The 20,683-nt window shown below is 40.3% G+C and overlaps 1 protein-coding gene across 1 annotated transcript in view; it reads left to right on the top strand.

Moving 5' to 3' along the window:
* Nucleotides 1-6,224: 6,224 nt before the first annotated feature.
* The window catches only part of VGLL4 (vestigial like family member 4), an 89,976-nt gene continuing 75,517 nt past the window's right edge, over nucleotides 6,225-20,683 (top strand). Inside the window, exons 1-2 of the mRNA XM_054838793.1 lie at nucleotides 6,225-6,279; nucleotides 13,792-13,868. Coding sequence (XP_054694768.1) covers nucleotides 13,805-13,868 — 64 coding nt within the window. The 5' untranslated portion in view covers nucleotides 6,225-6,279; nucleotides 13,792-13,804. The remainder of the gene's footprint in view (nucleotides 6,280-13,791; nucleotides 13,869-20,683) is intronic.

Here is a 20,683-nt window from a genome sequence, read left to right as displayed (position 1 = left end):
ATTAGCACTGCTGCCTTGTTTCCAGCCCTGTTCCTGTCCCTGACAAAGCCAGTAACTGCAGGGGCCAGGCTGTGCTGGGGTGAAATCACAGTGATATGGGCACATTGGGGAAACCTGACGAGGAAGCCCACTTGTCCTGGTGAGATAACTGACGTTAGTCTAGAAATTGCTGGCTGGTATCCAAAGGATCAAAAGTCCTCAGTAATTGCCAAGATCAGTCCATAAGAGCTATACAGTTTGCACGTAGAAACAGTATTAAAGCTGGTGCAGGTATTCTCATCCAACAAACGTGGCTAACATCATTGCGATTCCCTTACACGTCTCTGAGCTGATAGGTGGGCATATTCAGAAGTGCTTTAGGCAGTCTTTTGGTGCCCAGTTCCTTTAGGTAGGCATGTTATTTTTGTCCAGTGACCTATTGCTGGTGTCTTGGGTTTAGAAGAAATTCTGGTGACTAAATAACCTGTTCTTACAGCCTTGAAATGTATGTAAATTATGTAGCTTACAATGAGTTAGTAGGTAAACTCTTAAAATAATTTCACATCCAATCATGAACTGCAAGCTGTTCATGATTTTAATGATCACAGTTGCACTGCAGTTTTTCTTGTCCTATGTGAAAGTTAAGATACAAATCTAATAGGGAGTTCAATCTATTACATCAGTGTGTTTACTGCACAAGAAAAGGGGCAGAATCAGGAAAAAAATGTGTAATAAATAGGTTACTCTGAATATTGACCTACATCTGTGTATCACTGATTATGCTGACCTTTCGTTTATACTGATTTTGTCATTCAGAGTTTTGATGTGAACCAGCTGTGGTCACTTTATTGGTGTTTAACAAAATGTTAACAAATTAAAACCAGTGGGTTATGGCCACAGGGTGCTGTTAATTTGTTAATCTCACACTCCTTTATCTGATGCTTTTTTTTTTTTTTTTGCTCAGTTATCTTGTCTGTCTTCATCTTATGGGAACCTCCACAGAGTAGAATCTTCCTCTTCTCTAGAACAAAGCAAGCAAAAAGTACCTGTGGTTAAATGTTCTGAAAGAACAGAGTTAGTGGTGTTCATATTTGTTTGACTCTGAAAGTATCTCATTGTTTGCTTGAAGATTATGCTGTTGTTATGACCCTGCTCCAGCTGAAATTATACTGTCTCTTTTAATCTTCCTTTGGATGATGGGGCAGACAATTATGAAGAGGGCAAGCTTTGTCTTGAAGCAGGTAATAAATAACCGTCTCCATCAACTTACAGTTTGGATCAACTTGTCTGTCTGGAATTACTGCAATTTAACATGTTATGGTCTGATGAAATAATAAATTATCTTCAAAAAAAATTTAAAGTGTCTTTTCAAATCTTATGTGCTACAGTGTTTTGAATTTGGGTTTGTTTTTATGTAAGGTGTAGTGCAAATGAATCGAGATTTTTGCAGGGAAGAGTTTTAGATTCAGAGTTCAGCAGTGTTAACGTTGAAGAAAAGATGTTTGTGAGGCTATGTAATTTGGTTTTGATAAAATGTATTTTGAGATATGATTTTAAAAGCTGCTGTCATTTGGTGCAGAATTAACCTATTTTATTAAAAGAAGATGTGGATAGATGGAGGTATGCATTGTAAGCATACTGACAGATATTGTGAAGCAATATTAGGCTTATTAAGCCTGTGACAAATAGCCTGTGTTTTGTGATAGCTTTGGAAACTGTTTGCTTCTGGCACAAACTTAATCATCTTTGCGCAGAGTTTAGTATATCTTGGGCTTCTCCTCAAACTTAAGGTAATAACTTCATGAGTTCTATCTGTTGTAACAGAAGTATCTGTATTGCTACTGTTTGAAAAACAAAAGTGAGATTGCAGTAAGAAATTGGAAGAACTCCGATAAATTCCTCTTTTTACATGCAGTGAATGCCGGCTGGCAAATCACTTCCTTAGATGGGCACCTAAAGAAAAAAGAACCCTCTCTGTAGCTTTACACTTTTAATGTTGATGGAAGCGACACAAAACACGTGCCCCCTGCTGCTAGTCTCACAAGCTGAAATCACTTGAAAATAGTTTAACGGAGCAGGCTGTAGCCCCTTTCCACATGGAATATCCGTGTCTAGTTAACGCTGAAGTCTTTCACAATAGCAAGGCATATCACTGCTGTGGCCCACATGTAGGGAGATACTTGCCCAAGGCGTTTTTAACCAACTGTTATTATAGTGGTAATGTTTTATTTTCTTAGTTGGTCATGGAACAGATGTCAGGGTTAATTTCAATAATAATTACAAGATTAATGGTTGAGTAGGGCCTGCAGAATTAGACCATTAGATCTCCCTGTAGAGTGCAACTGCACTTGATAGAATACCTTTTTTTCCCTCTTTCTGCTTTCAGGTCCTTTCCCTCCTCTATATTTAAAAAAGAAAAATCAAAAAAATCTTAAGCTGTGAAACAGTGGTAACTGTTCAAAGAAATTTAAGGTACCCAGGAATGACCTGGCAGCTCTTGTTGCTCGTGAAATATTGGTCTTTATGTGAAACTGCACATTGTTCTACAGCATGTTCAGTGGGCCCCGGGGATGCGGGCTGTTACACAAATTCAGGGTAGCAAATCTTTGCTTGACAAGCATCCTCCACAGCAGCAAAGTTACGAGATATTGCCGAGACTGCTACAGCTGAGATGCAGGGTCATTCACAATCCTGGCTCCCTCACGCATTGGTTGCGTTGGCTATGTGGTACGGAGAATGTCACTGGGTTTTCAGTGATTAATATACATAAGGAACAGAGTGGCAACTGGGGTCTGTCCCAGCATTTGAATCATACCTTGGGGGTTCTACCTGGGTGCCTGAGTTGGGGCCGGAGCACTGCTTTTGTTTTAGTTCAGGTACAAACCCTCAACTATCTTGATCAGTTTTTGTGTTTCAGCAAACTGTTTTTGCTGGTAGCTGAGTCAGCAAAGAGCCTTTGATATCATTCAGTTATGAAGTACATGTGAAATGAAAGATGAATTTTAACACCCAAGCAAACCAAAATATGGTTCATCAAACAAGATTGTTTTTGCTTTACTAATTTGCCTTTTGAACAGCTTGGCTAAGCTTTAGCATGTGTTGTGTTCAGCAGCTTCAACAAGGTTTTCTTATGATGTGTTAGCTGCTCAGATTTGGTTTCGAAGAGTTCAAATGTTTGACAATTTGCACTTCATTTTTTTTTTTTTTGTTTTAGCAAACTTTGACACCTAACTTTTGTGGAGAAGTCTGTCTGTATGAGCAGCGTTTGTACAGGAATGCACAGGGTCATCGTTCCCAGAAAGGTGATGTTCCCTCGGAATCTTTAGATGTTTAATAAATATCCTGTTCTAAAACTTTTGCTGGGAGCTGTAATAGCATATCCAAAGGATCAAAAGCTGTTTTGACGTCTACTTTCTCAAGCTCCTCCTCATCCCAGGAGCTCTGTCTCCTTAAACAAAGAAATGCTTCCTACCTCTTCCCCTCCAGCAGTTATAAACAGGAGTGGCATACCTTTTTTGTTGAAGATACATATTAAAAAGGTTTGTAATTAGTCTGCAGCAATTCATTCTCATGATATGTACCAATGCGTATTTCAGATGTCAGTGCCTGTGGTTTTGTTTTTCATATTTCATAGTATTTTTCTTGTCTGGTATTCTTATTTTTTTTCCTCAAATAATTATTACATTACTATTTTGACTACCATTTTTTCCAAATATTAGATCATCAGACTCCTGTTCTGCTTGCTGGTAACGAAAATATTTTCCAGTAGTCTATTAATACAATATCAACTTTTAAAAATATAGAAATATTACCATATATTGTTATAAATGTCTCAGATGAAGAGTTTAAGAAATGTATAAAATAATGCTCATGGTTGTTAACAGACTATATGCCTTTCAGTTTTTTAGCAACCAAAATCTTTCTATTAGATACACTAAGTGTGTTGAGTCTCAATCTGGATTTCATTTAGTGTTTGGAATGCGTTTTTGGCTAGCTTTTGATGGCCCTGAGATCCCATGACCTGTCCTTGCAAGGATATGAAAATACTTCAATATCAGTTGTTATTGCATGATTTTGGTAGATTTTTTTTAAATTGGAATTGAACAGCAGAGACCCTTCACGGCCTCAGAATCTTTCAAGGAATCAGAATGCAGGGTGTGTGGATTCATCCCCAGCCGATCCCTTCTGTGCAGCCTCCCACGCCCCTTGGCTGGGCTCCTGCTTTGGCTGCACCTCTGGGTAAACGTGGGAGCTGTGTTCCCTCCGCTATTTCATACATAAGTCCCAGTTTCAGGATCTAAAATAAACCTTGCTGTGTACTTGGTACTTTTTTTCCTTGAGAATAGATACAGTTGTTCTGCCATATATTTACATATGCATTTATTAGCATCTACAGCTGTTGTGTTGAGAGAAGGGTGGAGGAGCTGAATAGGAGAAATACCACGATCAGAATTGTACCAAGATGCACTGTATTTCTGTTGCCCTGTGCTCTTTGCAGGTTCCACCACAAATCTGCAACCCTAAGGCTGCTTCTTGCGGTGGGGCTCAGGTTGACTTCTTGTCCCTTTCTTTCCTTTTGCAATGGACTCCTTTTGCAAAGAGCCATCTGAAGCCACCTCAGTTCCTTGTGGCATTTGTGAAGGTAAAATGTAACATTATGGGACCGAATTCTCCAGAAGATGACTGATATCAACAGTGGGCAACAGAACATGAATACAGTGATTTCCTATATCTTCCTACTAATTAATTTCTGCAAGCTAAAATGCCTGTTGCAGAGAACAGCATTACCAGGTTCTTCAGGGTACATTGGTAAAGCCTTAGCTCAGCTTCTGAGAAGTGGTTTTCATATGTACAAGCTGACAGTTTAATTTCATTAAATTACTCAAAACAAGCAAAATACTTTAGCAAGATTGAGTCTTGAAAATGTGAAACTTGGAATGAATGCTGCTGCGAGTCAATGGAAATGACTGAGGATGCGCTGGTATTCAAGTGGCAGGGAGGTGCAGGGAGTGTGAGAGCAGTTGAGCAGTTGTGTTCGTGGCTTTTCACAGTAATCTGGTTTTGAGGGACGGGATCATTCAGGCTACTGGCAAACTTTCAGACTTTTTGTAATGGTAAATGGGAGCTCGTACTCTGGAAATGACAGTGTAGGAGAGCCTTCTGCTGACCTCTGTGATAGCCGAGCTGTAGTTTCACACATTTGACTTTTGGCTGTTTCCTCAGGTGGCCGAATGAGTCACATCAAATGCAAGAAGGGATTTTGTAAAAGTACACTTCAGGAGTACTAGCAGTAAACAGGAAATAAAATGCCAGATCTGTTCAGACCTAGTATCTTCTAATCGTATCAGATATGTGGACAAGAGTGTGCCTCATCCTCCCACCTGTTTGTAGCAAGCTACCTTAGAATCCGAAAAGCTTGCTTTTTGTCATGTGTGCGTATTTGAATTGTGTGTTTATTAAGCCAGTTCAGATGCTGAATGATGGTGCATTTTAATTTGAAACGCATTTGGTGTATTTCTGCCTTAACAGCAAAGCAAACCCATTTTTAAAGAAACTTGCTTACTGTTTTCCCTTAGTTCTAGATAAGCTTTTTAAAGTCTCGTTAAGAGTCGATTAGGCAACCCGCAACAAACAGCCTTCTTCCTTGCTACCTGCTTTCCCGTCTCTAGGCAGACGGCCGTAGGGGCAGTTTCTCGATTTATTTCTCCTGCAACGCTGCCCGCCTGGCCGGGCTCTCCACCAGCGGGCAGGGTGAACTCCTCCTGACCCCGGGCAGCGGTTGCAGCCTTTCCGCGGCCCCCGGGCAGCTCCAGCCGTTCCCCCGCCGGCCAGCAGCGCGGGGCCGGCCCGGGCCGCTTTGTGCGCGGAGGACGCGCCTCCTCCGGGCGGGGCGGGGCCTGGCTCGGCGCGGCTCCCGCTTCCTCCTCGCCGCCTGCGCCGCGCTCTCCCTACCTGCGAGGATATGATGTCAGCGCCTCATTACCCTAATTATGCTGACCTCATAGCTGGGCCTAGCCAATGGGGCCGCTCCGCGCTCCCCACCTGCTAGGAGGAGAATTCCATCATTCCTGGGATTCCTCCCCGGGCCCGTGCAGCGAGCGGCGCCGGGGCCAGCGGCGCCGGGGCTCGCCGCGCCTGCTCCGCTCCGCTCCCGGGCTCGCCGCCCCGGCCCGGGAGTAAACAAGCGGCCCTCCGCCCCCGGCCCGCTCCCCTGCCCTCTCCTCCCTCGGCCGCTGCAGCGAGCCGCTCGCCGGGCGCCCCAGCCACGCCGCTGCCGCCCGCCCGCCCGGGAGCACGCTGGTGAGTGAGCGGGGGGGCGGCCCCTGCGGCCGGGCGGCCCCGGGGGTCTGGCCGCGGAGCGGAGCCCGGCCTGTGGCCGGGTGGAAAGTTCGGGGCGGGAGGAAGGGGACAGGTGCCCCCGCGGCTGCGGTGGGCCCCGGGCGGGGGCGGCCGGCCCCTCTGCGCTGAGCAGCCCGTCCTTCGCTCTCCGCAGCCTGACGCTGGCGGCGCTGGGGCCCGGGACGGCCGCGGGGGGGGGCTGAGGGGAGTGTCGCCTCAGGGGCGCTGACGGGCGGGACGCCGCCGCCCTGACGGGACGGGGCAGCCCCCGTCTCGTCCTTGGCGCTGCGGGACTTTCCCTGGGCCGGGCCGCGGGAGCGGGCGGCGGAGCCGAGCCTCCCCAGCTGTCGCCCTGAGGGAACCGCGGCGGGCCGGGCGGCAGGTCAGCCGCGGCCGGGTAGAACCGCCTCAGCCCCCGCCGCGGGGCTCTTAGGAAGGGGAGGAACCGAACCGAGCCGTCCCGCTACCGCGGGGGTTTCCGAGCTCTCCGGGGCCCGCTCCCCTGGCGAAGGGGAACGGGGCAGCTCTCCGGGCGGGCGGCAGGGCTGGGTACCGCCGCGGGCGGGGGTGTTGGCCCGGGTGAGGGACAGCTGCTGCTGTCGGTGCGGTGCCCTCGGGCTCCTCCTGCCTGGAGAGCTGGAGAGAGTCGCTGGCTGGAGCCTCTGCGGCTCGAGAGCGGCACAGGTTATGGCGAAGGATGCGAAAGTTAACTGTTAGGAAATATCCTGACGTAAGTTCCTATCCGGAAAGTTATTTGAGAGCAGTAGGACCAGGCGGGGAGTGTTTTGACTGCCATCTTAAATTCACACCTTGGCTTCGAGAGAGTGTACTTTTCTTACAGAGAAAATCCCTGGAATTTCATCAGTAGCAGAGGGTCCTGTGGTGAAAATCTTCTGGAATGAGTCCGAAGGGCACCGTTAAGGGTTTTAACTCTGCCTCTAGTATATTCCATTTGTAGAGATTTTTTTATTTAATCTGTAGCAGTGCAATTTCAGTCTGTTCAGTCAAGCTGGCTTTGTTTCCTAGATGTAATCAGTAGTAATTAATTTTCTGAGTCAAGCTGACTGCACATGATACCGGTGCACCCCTTTTCTGAAAGTGCAATGAATGGGAATTTAACAACCGTTTCTGCTGATATTTGAGAAACCACGAAGCCAGCTCACTTCCCTTTTACTCCGTTGGTGCTTCAGGATTATCGGGAACAAGAAATAATGGATGGTTTTTAATTAAACCAGAGAGGACTAACTCCTGATCAAGAGCTCCAGGATCCCTGCAGGATAATTTTTCTGATTAGATTGTCTCTAACTTTAGAATAGGGAGTTGTTTAAAGAGTATTCCAGGTAGAGGAACAAACTGTAGGTTGTGAAACACGAGTGAAGTTCTCTTTGCAGGCAATGATATTAAGAACCCTCAGATCCAAAACTGTATAAAATCTGGCAGCAATCTGCCTCAAAAATATATAAACTTTTTTTTAAGGCTGTTCTCCAAACTTCTTGGCATTTATTTGTATTTTCCTATCTGCCTACTTCTGAGAGTATTTCTAACGTAGAGTGTGTTTTGCTTAAATTCCCTACGTCTCTCTTCTTGTTATACGCCAGTTATAATCTTGATACTTGGCGTCAGGCTAGGAGGCTTTTTGGGATCAGTTACAAGAACTACTTTCAGTCACGAATAAAACACAGGTCTGGTCCGTTAGGCTCCTGGTAGAATTTGGGTGTGTCTGTGCTGTACATTGGTATTGCTTTTGAAGCAAACTACTGGGCTGAAACAGTTGTTGCTGAATCACCCGCATCTCCGAGGCACATCGTGGGAATGGGGACCGGGGGTTTCCGTGCAGGATGCTGTGTTGCCAGCCTTCCTTATCTCTGCTCAGTAGTGACATGGTGCGATGAATGCTACCGCGTAGCTTTTATACCCGCCTTACAGTAGGAATTAGGCCAGTGCCGAAGTGGTGAGCACCCAGAAGTGGTGCTGAAAGGGGTAGATCTGGCAGTCTGATAGTGTAAAATCTGGCTAGTAGCTAAAACGGGTTGAAAATCATTGATACAGACCTTTGGGGCATGTTAACTGAAGAAGCACATTCACGTTATAAAGTGTCAGGAGGTTCTTGTTTAAATGTACATAGCTTTGATAACTAATGCAATATGGAGACACTGAGAAGATTAATTTGTTTTCAGATAGATTTGAAAGTCTTTAATTATAAAAGGTAGTTTTGGTTCAGCTCCTTTTGCTGTGGTTAGACATTTCATAATACGTTTGCAGCAGAACGCGTAGCATATAGGGTGGACTGAGTGATCTTGTGGATGTAAGACATGGTCAGGTTAGACTTTTCCACCTTTAATTTCTTACGTTTGTTAGCTTTTAATTCAGATACTGCTGCTAATAGCTTTCTTTTTAGAATGTTACCTTGTTAAGGAGGATTTATGCAACAAGAAAACAGCACAAGGTAAAATGGCAAAGCTTTGCTTTAAGCTTATAATTTTCTGTGTGATAAGCTAAATTGTTGTTTCTCTTTGAAGATTTTCCTGCTCAAACACATTTTCCACATGCAAAAACAAGCATGGTAAAAAAAAACCCCAACAAATCCCAAAAAAACAACCCCAAAGTACCGAATTAATATATTTTTTAAAAAAAAGTGGTATTTCTGTGATTCCTTTGGCCAGGTAGCCTGAACTCACTCTGAAGACTGAGAGTCATAAATGCAGAAGGATGATTGGTGTTACGTGGTAATCACAATCTAAACTGAGTGCTTACAGTTAACGTTTTGCATGGGTATATTAACATGGGATTTATGGATTCACAAGTAGAAGCTCTGATCTAAGTGCAGTTGAAGGAATTTAAACGTATTGTGGCTATTGAGGACACATATTGAATACAATGTGCTTGTCACTATTCTCATTCACAGTACAAATATGCTTTACTCTCTCCTATCTTAGAAAATAAAAGATGTTGACCTAGTTTGCATCAAACTGCTGCTTTATCTTCTTTTCCTCTGTAGACTTATTGATTGTGCTGATAAGTGGTGTCTGGATTTCCTCTTCAGTTTAGCTTTCTTCCACTAGAATCAGCCGGAGTCTCTTGCTCTAGGTAGGTCTGGTTCTGAATTTGACTGGGAGGTGCTGTGCCTGTGCCTTCCGGGATGTCAGCTGCTTTTGACCTGTTTGACCATGCTCTTCAATTAATCTTGTTTTCCCTATACTTGTGTTTATCTAGTCTTACTTCACTTCAGTCCTCACTCTTGATTGTTTCTTGAGTGTCTTGTCGCTCTTGTCTCGCTTTTTCGTTGTTATAATGGGCTTTGTTTACTAATCCACTACTTCTCCTTCCAACCTTCTCTCTGTAATTTCACCAGACATATGAATTCAAGTACCAGACTTTTCTCTACGTCACTGAAAGGTTCAGCCTTTCTCTCTCCTTAGTTAGCATCGTGTAGATGTTTATCTCTAGTTCACACTCACCAAGTTTGAGAAAGACCTCTTACTAGTGTCTGCTTTCGAATGTTTCTTATTAACGTGTTTGCTATGGCTGTTGGCTGTGCTGCTCTTCTCTTTGTCAGTCAGACCTGTAATCCAAGTATCTTTTTGACTGTGACCTCTCTTTAGATCTTCATGTCCAAACTAAGTCTAAATTCTTCTGATTTTTCTTATCTGCACAGCATGTCTTTTGTACGGGCCTTTTGTTCTCATCACCCAATTTTTTCCTTGTTTCTGTCGTCTAACTTGCTACTTCGCTTACTAGTTAAGATCTGTTCTAGATAAAAGCCATCTTATCTCCATAACGGAGATTACTGCTGCAAACATAATCTTTCTCATTTCTCTTTCCTTTCTCTCCCTTCGCTATTCCCCTTACTTTTAAAATCAAATATAAAGTTCCCCTTTTTATTTCAGGTCTTTCCTCACATACACCACTGTGAATAATAACTTTCGTGGAACTGAATAAGTGTCCCATTGTTCTGTCTGTAGTTAGTCTCTAGTGCCTGTTTCTCTGCTGCCTGTTTACTTAAGTTTCAAACAAGCAACTTCAGGGGTTTTCCCCATGTGCTTTCCATGATGCATGGAAGGTGCTGTATAAATCCATGAAATCATTTAAATGTTTGTTTTCAAACGCTTTAATTTCTCTATATTCTTCAAAAAAACTGTTAACAGGCATTTGCTAAGCTGAGAGTACTCCATATGTTCATGGAATCTGCAAAAGCTTGAAAAGGCAAGGGAAAATAATGTGCTGTTTCGTTACACTGATGGGTGTTGTGTTCTTCAAGTGTTGCATAAAAACCTTACTAGTGGATCAGTGTTTAGTAACTTCTTTGTCTTTCAGACATTGTATCTTTATGATTTTACATTCTAGGTTTTTACTGTTTTTCAGAATGTTTCTTAGCTGCTGTATAGGTGAGATGGCAGTCTAGGGGAATGTTGAGTGGAAGCAGTAACTGATAAATGAAAGGACTAAGACATTAAACTAATATTTGAAATTAGGGTAGATAAAAACATCTTGAACTCTTGTAGAAGTGGTTCTGGCTTGTGTCTCTTTAAAACTAACAGTTAATATTTTGTAACCAGTAAGATACTCATGAAAATGTTTCCGTAGTGTTTAAATCAGATCCATCCAGAGAAAGTTAAGTTTGTGTACTTGTATTTTGCTAGTCACTTGTTTTCCCTTACAAGATCTGGGTATAGAGCAGTACTTGCACATAGGCTGCTAGCGAGTTGGGTTTTGACGGGGATTATAAAAATTCAGCTTTGATTCAGGTTAGTTTCTGCTGCATAGATAAGTTTCTGTGTCACACAGAGAATTAGCTGGCTTTTATCAGAAGACTGCTTTTTAACTGGCTTTTTTTGTCAGAACCCTGGAAACTGAACTATTCTTTCATTTCTGAGACATGACTCCTTCAGAGGATGACCGGGCTGTTCTCTCAAGGCTGCCTGGGAGTAGCCGTAGCAGTTGCTGCCCTTGCCCAGATGGGATTAGGTTTTCAAGCTTTGAACTGAAAGAAGATTCCTCCTCTCTCATTCTTGTAGGCAACCTTTCTTTCCTGAACTGTTATCCCCAACTTGTTAGTTTAATTTAGGGATTTAGGTAATTTTTATAACTGTAAATGTGTGCAGCATGTTTAAAAAATCGCAGCATATATGATATTGCACCCTGGAATTTGCAGATCTCGGTATTAACAGCATCCTTTCAAAGAAGCTCTTGAATGGACACAACATTCTTCACAAGACCTTAACTGCTAGAGAAACACTTCTGCAGCTCTCCCATGATATGAACTTTAATAATATCCAAAGCTACAAAACTATATTGAGGCCAGTTTTAGTGAAGTTGTTTTTAAAGTGTCTAATTTCCTGAACAGAATTAAGACTTGGTTCCTGTTTCCTTCTCTCAATGTGGACTTCTGTCACCAGCTAATTCTCTTACTAGGAGCATGTTCCGGAAAGGGATTGGGCATCTGCTACTCCCATTATTCGAAAATTACTGAAAAACTTAAAGAAAACAGCAATTTGTTTTCAATAAAACGTATCTTAATATCCTTTGCGTTGTTCTTTATCAAGAGTTTTTTTCTAAAGAGTTGACCAAAAAGCTTTGTATGACTGTCTTTGAAATTTAGGGCAAAGCTGATTTTTGCTAAATCATGAGTTAGCCATCAGTTTGATGTAGCTGCATCATCTGATCAGATATATTTTAATCTTTTTTTTAAGTGATTTTTCACTCTGTTAGAGGAATTTCTGTGAGAGGGTCAGTAAGCAACAGTCTCGGGAGAAATAAAGCAGTGCTATTTTAAACTCCAAGAAAACAAAAAGCAGGAAAGAAACCAAGCATCAAGGTCTAAGGGTTCAAAGTGGAACGATGCTGAAAGCTTCTTTAGTCTTCTTCAAATCTTTGATTTGGAAGAGTGTGGCTGAACGTGATATAAAGAAATATTAAATGAAGACAGAATCTTGTTTTCTAAAACCTCTTGCCCACATGTACCGTCTTTAGAAGGAGGAGTTAACTGGTTTTATAAGTTCAGTTAAAATACTGTTCTTGAGCAAAAGCCGATTCTGACACAGAGGGAGAATGCATGTTTTTATCCTCAAGCACTATACTTAGTTATTTCAAGTATGTCTCATTTTCTTGCATAGTTCTATGGAAACAAGGCTGGATTTCGTTCTTTATTGAAAATATATTTTTGAAACTTAAAAATACTTTAAAAATCCTTTCTCTTATGCTTTAAAATCTTCGATTAGTTTTAAAGTCTTTGACATTATTTAGGAAGAGGGAGGAAGGATAGCGAGGTTTATTATTTATAGTGCAAAGTTGAGGAAACTGCTTCCCAAACATATGCTTGTTGTTAAGTCTGTGTACATGTGTTTGAGATTTCTGTAGTTGCCACTACCTTTTTTTTTTTTAATCACACTGTAAAGTTAGTTACAGTAAACAGTTCTTGTGACAGAATAGCATGCTAGTTTTGCAGGGGAAAAAAACAATGGAATTGTTAGCAGTCCTGGGTTTTCTCTTTCTCCATTTCTTTTAACAGTTCTGTCTATGCTGTTGCCTTCTTATTTAAAAACACATGCAAGTTGTTGGCCTTTTAACAAAAGCGTCTTGACAACATGTTACTCCCTTCCTTTCCCTTTCTTATCTTTTGGAAGTTCATATTAGAACTTCTTTTTTAGTTTTGAAGCCATTCATGTGAAACATTGAGAGGTTCATGTAAGCTCTAATATAATTTATTTTTTTTAATGGGAGAGTGTTGCTTAGTATATTGCTGAAATGTGCATTTTTATGTGATGGGGTTGATTTTTCATGGATGGGAATTATGTGTTGTAGAGGGGGAAAAGCAGGTACTGAGGTGTGATTATGATTATACAAGTTACAGTTTTCTGGATTGTTATATATACACATGCCTACTGTTTGACTATATGTTCATGAGTAAGAAAATGTCTTCATGGTCTATAAGCTTTGGGTAATTCTACTTTGGGCATAGGGGAGTATGGAGTTTATTGAAGACTGTGGATCTAAAGCAATCTTATGCTCGTGTAGGTCTGCCAGCTGTCATCTTCACTTCAGATGAGCTGCATCTTTGGATATTGTCTCAAGCAGCTATTTATTGGGATGGAAGGCTGGCATGTGGGAGGCAAAACCACAACATATAGCAGATAACCCTGTTGCAACATACATGAGCAGTGGTCATCAGTAAAGTGCTTGAGAATTTAGTCTACTGGTTTGTTTTGGATGAGTAGTTGGTGGGAAAGCTAATTCCAGTGTTTCCTTGTTTTCAGCAATGACTTAGTTTTAACAAATCCTGCGCTGGTATAACATGGAGAGCAGCAGAAACCTGGATTTTTGATTCTTTCTGCTGTCATGTTCTTGTTGGTTATTACTACTTCCTTCTGTCAAACCTGATGTGTGTATGCTATGAACAAGTGGCACACCACCTAGTGTGGTCTGCTAAGGACTCTGTGAGTTTACTCTTTGAAACTTTGACTCTGAATTTTCCAGGATCCAGAGAGGAATGGAGACTCCATTGGATGTTTTGTCGAGAGCAGCATCTCTAGTACATGCTGATGATGAGAAACGTAAGTCTGAAGCTTAGTTCTCTGCTTTGTTGGATTCAGATGCTGTAAGTTTGCACTAGATATCAGCCTAGAAGCTGGCATTATCCGATCTTTGCATTTTACTGAATCTAAGACATGTAGAAAAATGTCTTCAGAGGCCCTTAATAGGTCATCTTCCTCAGGTGCAAAACCAATACGTTGCATTTAAATTGATTAGTATGCAAGAGAGAATCATTCCTGTGATTTTGAAAATGTACTTAATTCATATAAAGGTGCCCTCTTTTCCCAATTGCATTTGCGTTGTTAGTAGACAAAAAGTTGTAATGGAACTGCTGTCAAACTGAGGCTGATTTGAGAACTCACACTCCCTAATAATATTGGTTAGACCTGTTCTCATTTAAGAACACATAACTGGGTGAGCATGAATGGGTTGCAAAGATTCCTTTTCAGTTTTTAAAAATCCTAGAAGGTAGACTGTTACCATTAATAATGAGTGGTTCATTTTCCTTTTACTGCTAGTAAAAGATGGGTACAGGATGTTGTCATTGTAAATGATGTCAGTGGCAGCCACAGAGGCTCATGTCGCCAATCATTTGGGTAATATTTTTGCTTCCAACATTCACAATAAGTGTTTAAGATGGGTTAACTAAGGTTAAAATAATATTTTCAATTCTGCCAAATTGCAGTGCTGCTTTGTAGATGAGATTGTTACCTGCATGCTTAGTAATAAATGCCATTGTCAGTTTTGTTCTGAGTAGCATAAGCTCTCAGGAAGTGTGTGCATCTTGGGGATCAACCTGAATAGATGCTAACTAGAAAAATGGTATTTTGGATTTCAAACTGCTTTGTGTGTGGCTTCTGTGCATAAAATCACTGTTTAAGATGAATTCAGCTTTTCTTCTTTTGATCTTTGTTCCTTTATTCTTCATAGATTTTTTGAAAAGTAATTGCCTTGAATGATGAGTAAAAGAATTGAATTACTGCTGTTGCTAATTAACTTACTAAAGTAATTGCAAAGTAAACACACACAGTGTATTTGGACAACAAGTCCCAGAATTTTTGAGTATATTCAAACAGTCAAGATATCAGTAGCTTGCTCTTTCAGAAGTTTGTAAAGTGAGGGTTTCATACTCCTATGAGCTCTTCTGTATTACTGGCTCTTAGCTTTATAATGAATATTGGTTTTGCTGTTCTTTCATGTTCACCTTGCTGCTGGAGAAGTACCAAGTTTTTACTGATCCCGCTGCAGTTGGATGATTTGGTTGCTTGCTACAGTTATTGACTATTATTGGTAAAATGAACAGCAGTGGAAGTCATTGAGGAAATAATTTCAACTGTGACTTTGGCATGGAGGATTTCTCTTGTAAACTAACTCATATAATTGTAGAAAAGGCAAAAGCTTAACCTATTTTCTTCTGGCTAAAATATTTATATATATTTTGATTATGTATTCTCAATTTTTCAAGCTTAAATGCATTATTTTTTGTTAACTATTGCCTAAGACTCTAGTTTGATTTTGAGTTCCACAGGGTAGGAATGTTGGGCTGGATTTAGAGAATCCAGAGGAAGTCTGATTCAGTGCAACTTGCATGAGGAAGCTGATGTGTATCTGGTTCTAATTTACATTCCTTTAGTCTTACCACTGAGACTTAATTAGATTTATGCCACTCTGCAGCTTCCAACTTGGGCTGTCTCTGAGTTTGTCCTGTTGTTGCGCATATCACACACCAAGAATGCTGTAGGATGAAAAGCTGCTAAAATGAAGAAATGAGTAGTCCAGACCTGTCACTGAACTTGCACTTTTTTGCGCCAGCTTTTGTGGGAACAGCACCAGCCAGACTTCACTCTGTGTTGCAGAGTGGATACCAAGAGCGTGAAGTTAGTCTTAATCTTGAATTTAGCAATTGTCCTTGAGCTTTCCTCTAAAGTGCATGGTGTGCTGCTCCTGGAGTTGTAGCAGTGGTCCTGTCTGTGTTTCCGTATCCCCTATTCACTTTGTCTGACAAGTAGAATTCTCCATAGTTTCTAATTCTCCAGTCATGACCAGGAGTGAAATTATTTATGTATTTTCCTTATAATGAGATTACTTTCAGATACTTGGTATCTGAACAAACTATTGAATTTATTTCAGTGATGTTTCTTGTATCGAGGTAATACATACAGGTAATTTTAATGTTGATTTATTGGAAAAAAATTCCAACGGGTTCTTTTTGACATTTCTAATGATATCATGAAGTTTCCTGCTTCCAAAGTTTTGAATAAGGATTTCAGATTAATTTAATTTCTGAAACATTTCTGTCTTACCCTGAGTCTTTTATTTTTGTACTGGAATAGAAATTTCTCTAACATAACTCTTGATGCCCTTTGTGCATTTCATGGTCAAAATTGTATCCTATTTTTTGAATGGAGAGCAAAGGAAATGTTGTTATATGCTATGGTGACACGACAGTGGTTAGATTCCACTACTGAAACAATATATCTGCTTGTTAAGATGCTTGAGAATATCTGAGGTGAGCTCATCTAAGTTATATGCCATGTAATAGTTGAAAACTGCTGATTTGCCACTATTTAAAGATCTTTTAAAGCAATTAAGATACTCATTTTAACTATAATGTCTCAAAATTCTTCCTCTTCAAAGTAGTTTACTATTACAGTTTTTATCAGAAAAATAAAGGTAGGCTTAACACGTCTTCTCTGTCATCTAGTGTGAGCAGTATATGCAGAATGTGTATTAAAATATTTTTTAAGTTAGGCTGTGTATGCTCCTACACAAGGTACAAAGCTAGCTGAAGTTGTTAGTGGTCTCTAATTCATACATATCAATAATTTTCACTACTTTTTTCCTTGAAAAATGTTAGTACTATTTGTACACAAACCTTTGATCCTCCTGCAGATATCTTAAATTGCAAATTTTCACACCCTGATATGCTTTAATCCCATCTAAACCTTAACTTCAAACCAATTGATATAAATCAGCAGCCTTCAAGTGCATTTACTGAATCCAAGCAGTGCAAATACACGTTCTTGTTAAAAACAAGGTTTATTTCCTGAAGCTGGTACGTATTTCACTTTATTCTTGTTTGTCTAGGTGTATCCAGAGGAGGAATATTACCGGTATTTACGAATTCAGTTCTTTCTAACGTGAAGGATCCTCTTATGTCTGTGGGCACTCATTGCAGTGCCAAGTAATGTAGAATTGTCTTAGCATATATGCAAATCACACTCTTTTTAAAGCAAATACCTTTAAACTTAACAGCTCTTAAAGAAATGAATGAGATGTATGGCTACGAAGCTTTCCTAGAATGGTTATTGGTTTCTTAAACAAATTAAGACCTGGAGTTGTTCTGGTTTGGTTTTTTTGCAGCTGCACCTATGTCAATAAGGTTGACCTTCAATAATATGTTTGCACTATATGTTGCATTCAATCGCTTCTCTGTTTTATTTCATGAACTCTATATTTCAACAACTCCCTGTTTAAATCATTCTGCACTTGTTATCAAAGAAAATTTATGAAAGACATTTGGTTAACTACTGTGTCATGGAAATGATTAATTATGGAGAAGAAATCATTACTGTAATTTTTTTTCTATTTGTACATGTATTACCACTGTGATGTAAGCAATTATTTAAGCTTATGTTAGAGTGGACCTGTATATTAAAAAACCCAACAAAACAAACCAAAAAAGCTGAACAAAAGCAGACAGACACTCCTTTAGAGGTGATAACAGTTAAAGGAGAAAATAAAGATATTTCCTAATGGAGTTCATTGTTTACTTATTGTCCAAACTTGGTCTTTCATTTCAGTGGAATGAAAGCATACAATGATGTAATTATTAGCCAGTCATCTTGAAGGCTTGTCACTAATTGCTTATTTGTCAAGAGTGAATAGGATGTAGGAAGTCTGTGGTGTTTATGAGGAGCTGTTCAGTGCCAGAGTAGGTAAAGTGCAACTATTTTATCTGTAGGCGGCATCTGTAAGGCTTCGCTGGGTGATTTCTGTGCTTCAGAAGTGGGCTTTATATGAAGGGAACATCTGTAAAACCTGTGTATGTATGCTGTCGTCTTAATGTTATCATCGCTGGAAACCTTATCGAATGTGGGTTATTGCACAGTTCCAAAAATCAAGGTTACAATGAGATGCTTGATACTACTCATCACTCTTCTGTTCTTCTTTTCCCATGCTGTTCTTACTGGGGTTGTACTGATTTCTCATACATTCAGAATTTACGTTGGCTAATTTTAGAAGACCGCGCTGTAAGCTGGTAGTGTTTAAGTAAAGACAAAGAAGTACTGAAAGTACAGTTTTTCTTCCTGTAGTTGTGTTGAACAGCAAGTGTTCAAACGTTAAGGAGGATTATCATTTTATATTTATCTCATTAAAAAATAAAGGGTTTGGGAACTGGTCTTTCAGTTCTAAACAGGGTTTTAAGAGCATATAATCTTGTTATTAAGAAAATAGTGAAGGAAAATGCTAATATGGACTTGCACTTGCAGAATGTATTGAAGGCACTGTGTTCTCAGCCTGTGCTGATTTTCTAGTATAACACTTTACTTACACTTCCCTCCAATATACAAGTCCAGTTTAAGAATATGGCAACGAATGAGAAAAAACATGTTGTTTCTCACTCTCTCAGGGTAATATAGGGAAAAGTCCATTGCTGGCAAGCAGAAGAAAATGTACTTCCACAAGGAAATGAAAGGTTTGGAAACAGCTAATAAATGGCACAATGAAGTCCTGGGTAATAGCTTTGCATTCTAATGCATTGTACCATAATCCATACCTGTTGAGTCTTGATTTATGTTTTGAAAAAATGATACAGGACTACATTTAAAAAAAAAGACACAAACACCTTTGATGAAGCCGTGCTTCTTGCACGTGTGCCATCATCCTTGTGGCACGGAAGCCTGGAATTGCTATGCCACACTTCTTGCCTGTGAACAACATTATTGTTTGGCAACAATTTCTTTTATGTGGTTTAGTTTTATCTACTTCAAATAATTAAGCTAGATGTACAGAAGACTTACTGTGCTTTAAAATCCCTGCCCTAATCCACTTTGTAATAAAATCCTCATGTAGACAAGACATACAAATCAGTACTTACCGTTCTTCATTCGTACCAATCAGTTCAGCTAGGAGAATGAATTTTGTGCTGGTTACCATCTCATAACTAACAAATACGCAACGATTACTTGTTTTGGATAGCTGATCCTAAAAAAGATACTACTTTAAGGTTGAGTTGAGAACAATTTATTAACACTCTTGAAGAGGATGATGGCTCTCTAAGCTTATTGTGTTTAAATACAAACCAAGCCATATTTATAGTAGAATGAGACTTGAATGTTGCTATTTGTATTTAAGATATTAATGATGAAATATTTCTAGCATCACCAGGACTTTTTACCTACAGTACTGTTTGTTTTGTAAATTTATAGCAAATTATGGGCAGTGAGCCTAAGGCAGGTTTTAATATCAATGTGTGCAGAAGTTTAAATAGCTTCCATCCTACTGTGTGAATGCTTAAATCAGCACTGAAAATATTTAAGCTCCTGAAGGTGTTTTGACTGACTGACAGTGAGGAATTGCATGGAACTTGCTAGATGAATGCGGTTAGTACGAAGACAGTCTCAACAATCAGTTGCCTTTGAGACGTGCTTTTTGGGGAGGGTTGTGGTTTTCTTGGGGTTGGTTGTTTTTTGTTTGGTTGGTTTTGCTAGAGATTTATCTGCTTCAGAAAACTGGGAACCAGTGTTACCATTTTTACACAGAAGTGAAATAGCAGTATCATGTCACAGTCCTTGTTTATTTTCTGTTCACAAGTTCAGCCCATTCCGGGTAGAACTGGGAGGAATAATGCACGCTTGTAGTAAGGATGATAAATATTATAGAGCGAAGTATTACTTAAGCTGACAAATTTCCAGTAGAACATAATCTTGTCATTTGACTTGCCCTTTGTATTTTAATTTGCACATATATATCCAAAATAGCAAATCTTGTAACAAAGTAATAAATGGAAAAAGTTTTAGCTGCTTGTTGTAGTTTCAGTATTACTTCTCATTTATGGAACGTTTGTTTTAGGGGTGGAAGGGAATCAAATTGGTTCAATAAGGGCAACCTGGAGCATGTTTAGAGTTCTTTTGAAATCTAAAACGTGTTTGTGTACTGAACCTTAATTCTCATATAGGCTGTTTTGATGGTAAACTATTTTCCTTTCCTGCTAGAATTTTTCATTTTGTGTCCCAAATAATAGGTATAATACACTTAATAGTTTAGTACGCTGTCACCACTTGTCTGTGTTTATTGCTTTGCCATTATTTCTGTAGTTTGGGATTATTTTTTTCACTGTCACAATGTTGAGATTGTTAATGTTCTCTGTAGTACTCAGTGCTGCACTGGTACACGGGAAAAGTTAGTCCCTGTTCTGAAGACAGACCGTCAAGGGCAGGAAGCGGGGCATCACTGTCGTGATACGGGGCTGCTCCTGATTAGCCAGTGAGTCAGAAGCAGAGATGGAAACTGAGTTTCCTGATTCCTCGTTGTAGCACCTTACTGCACTGCTAATGCCATAGCTGCTTTTGGAACCTGAGCTCTATTGTTCCGCAAAGCAACCTGGCCAAAAAGTCCTAGCAGAGGTTGATGCCGTGAACACTGTTGCTACTGTGGAAGTGGAATTTAGTGGGGAGGCAGTACTTCTCCTTTTCTGCTTGTCGCTTCTGGAATATTCAGGGAATCAGTTGGTTATTGTCTTTTACAGTAGCTCGTGGCTGCACCATAAAATTGGCCTTTGGGAAACTTTCCTTAAGAAGGTCTTTGCTTTGAAGAGTCTCCTGCAAGTTTC

This window comes from Grus americana, chromosome 11 (assembly GCF_028858705.1).
Source record: "Grus americana isolate bGruAme1 chromosome 11, bGruAme1.mat, whole genome shotgun sequence".
Classification (NCBI taxonomy): domain Eukaryota; kingdom Metazoa; phylum Chordata; class Aves; order Gruiformes; family Gruidae; genus Grus; species Grus americana.
Note: the sequence above shows the minus strand (reverse complement) of the source record. Positions and strands in the feature narration are given on the sequence as shown.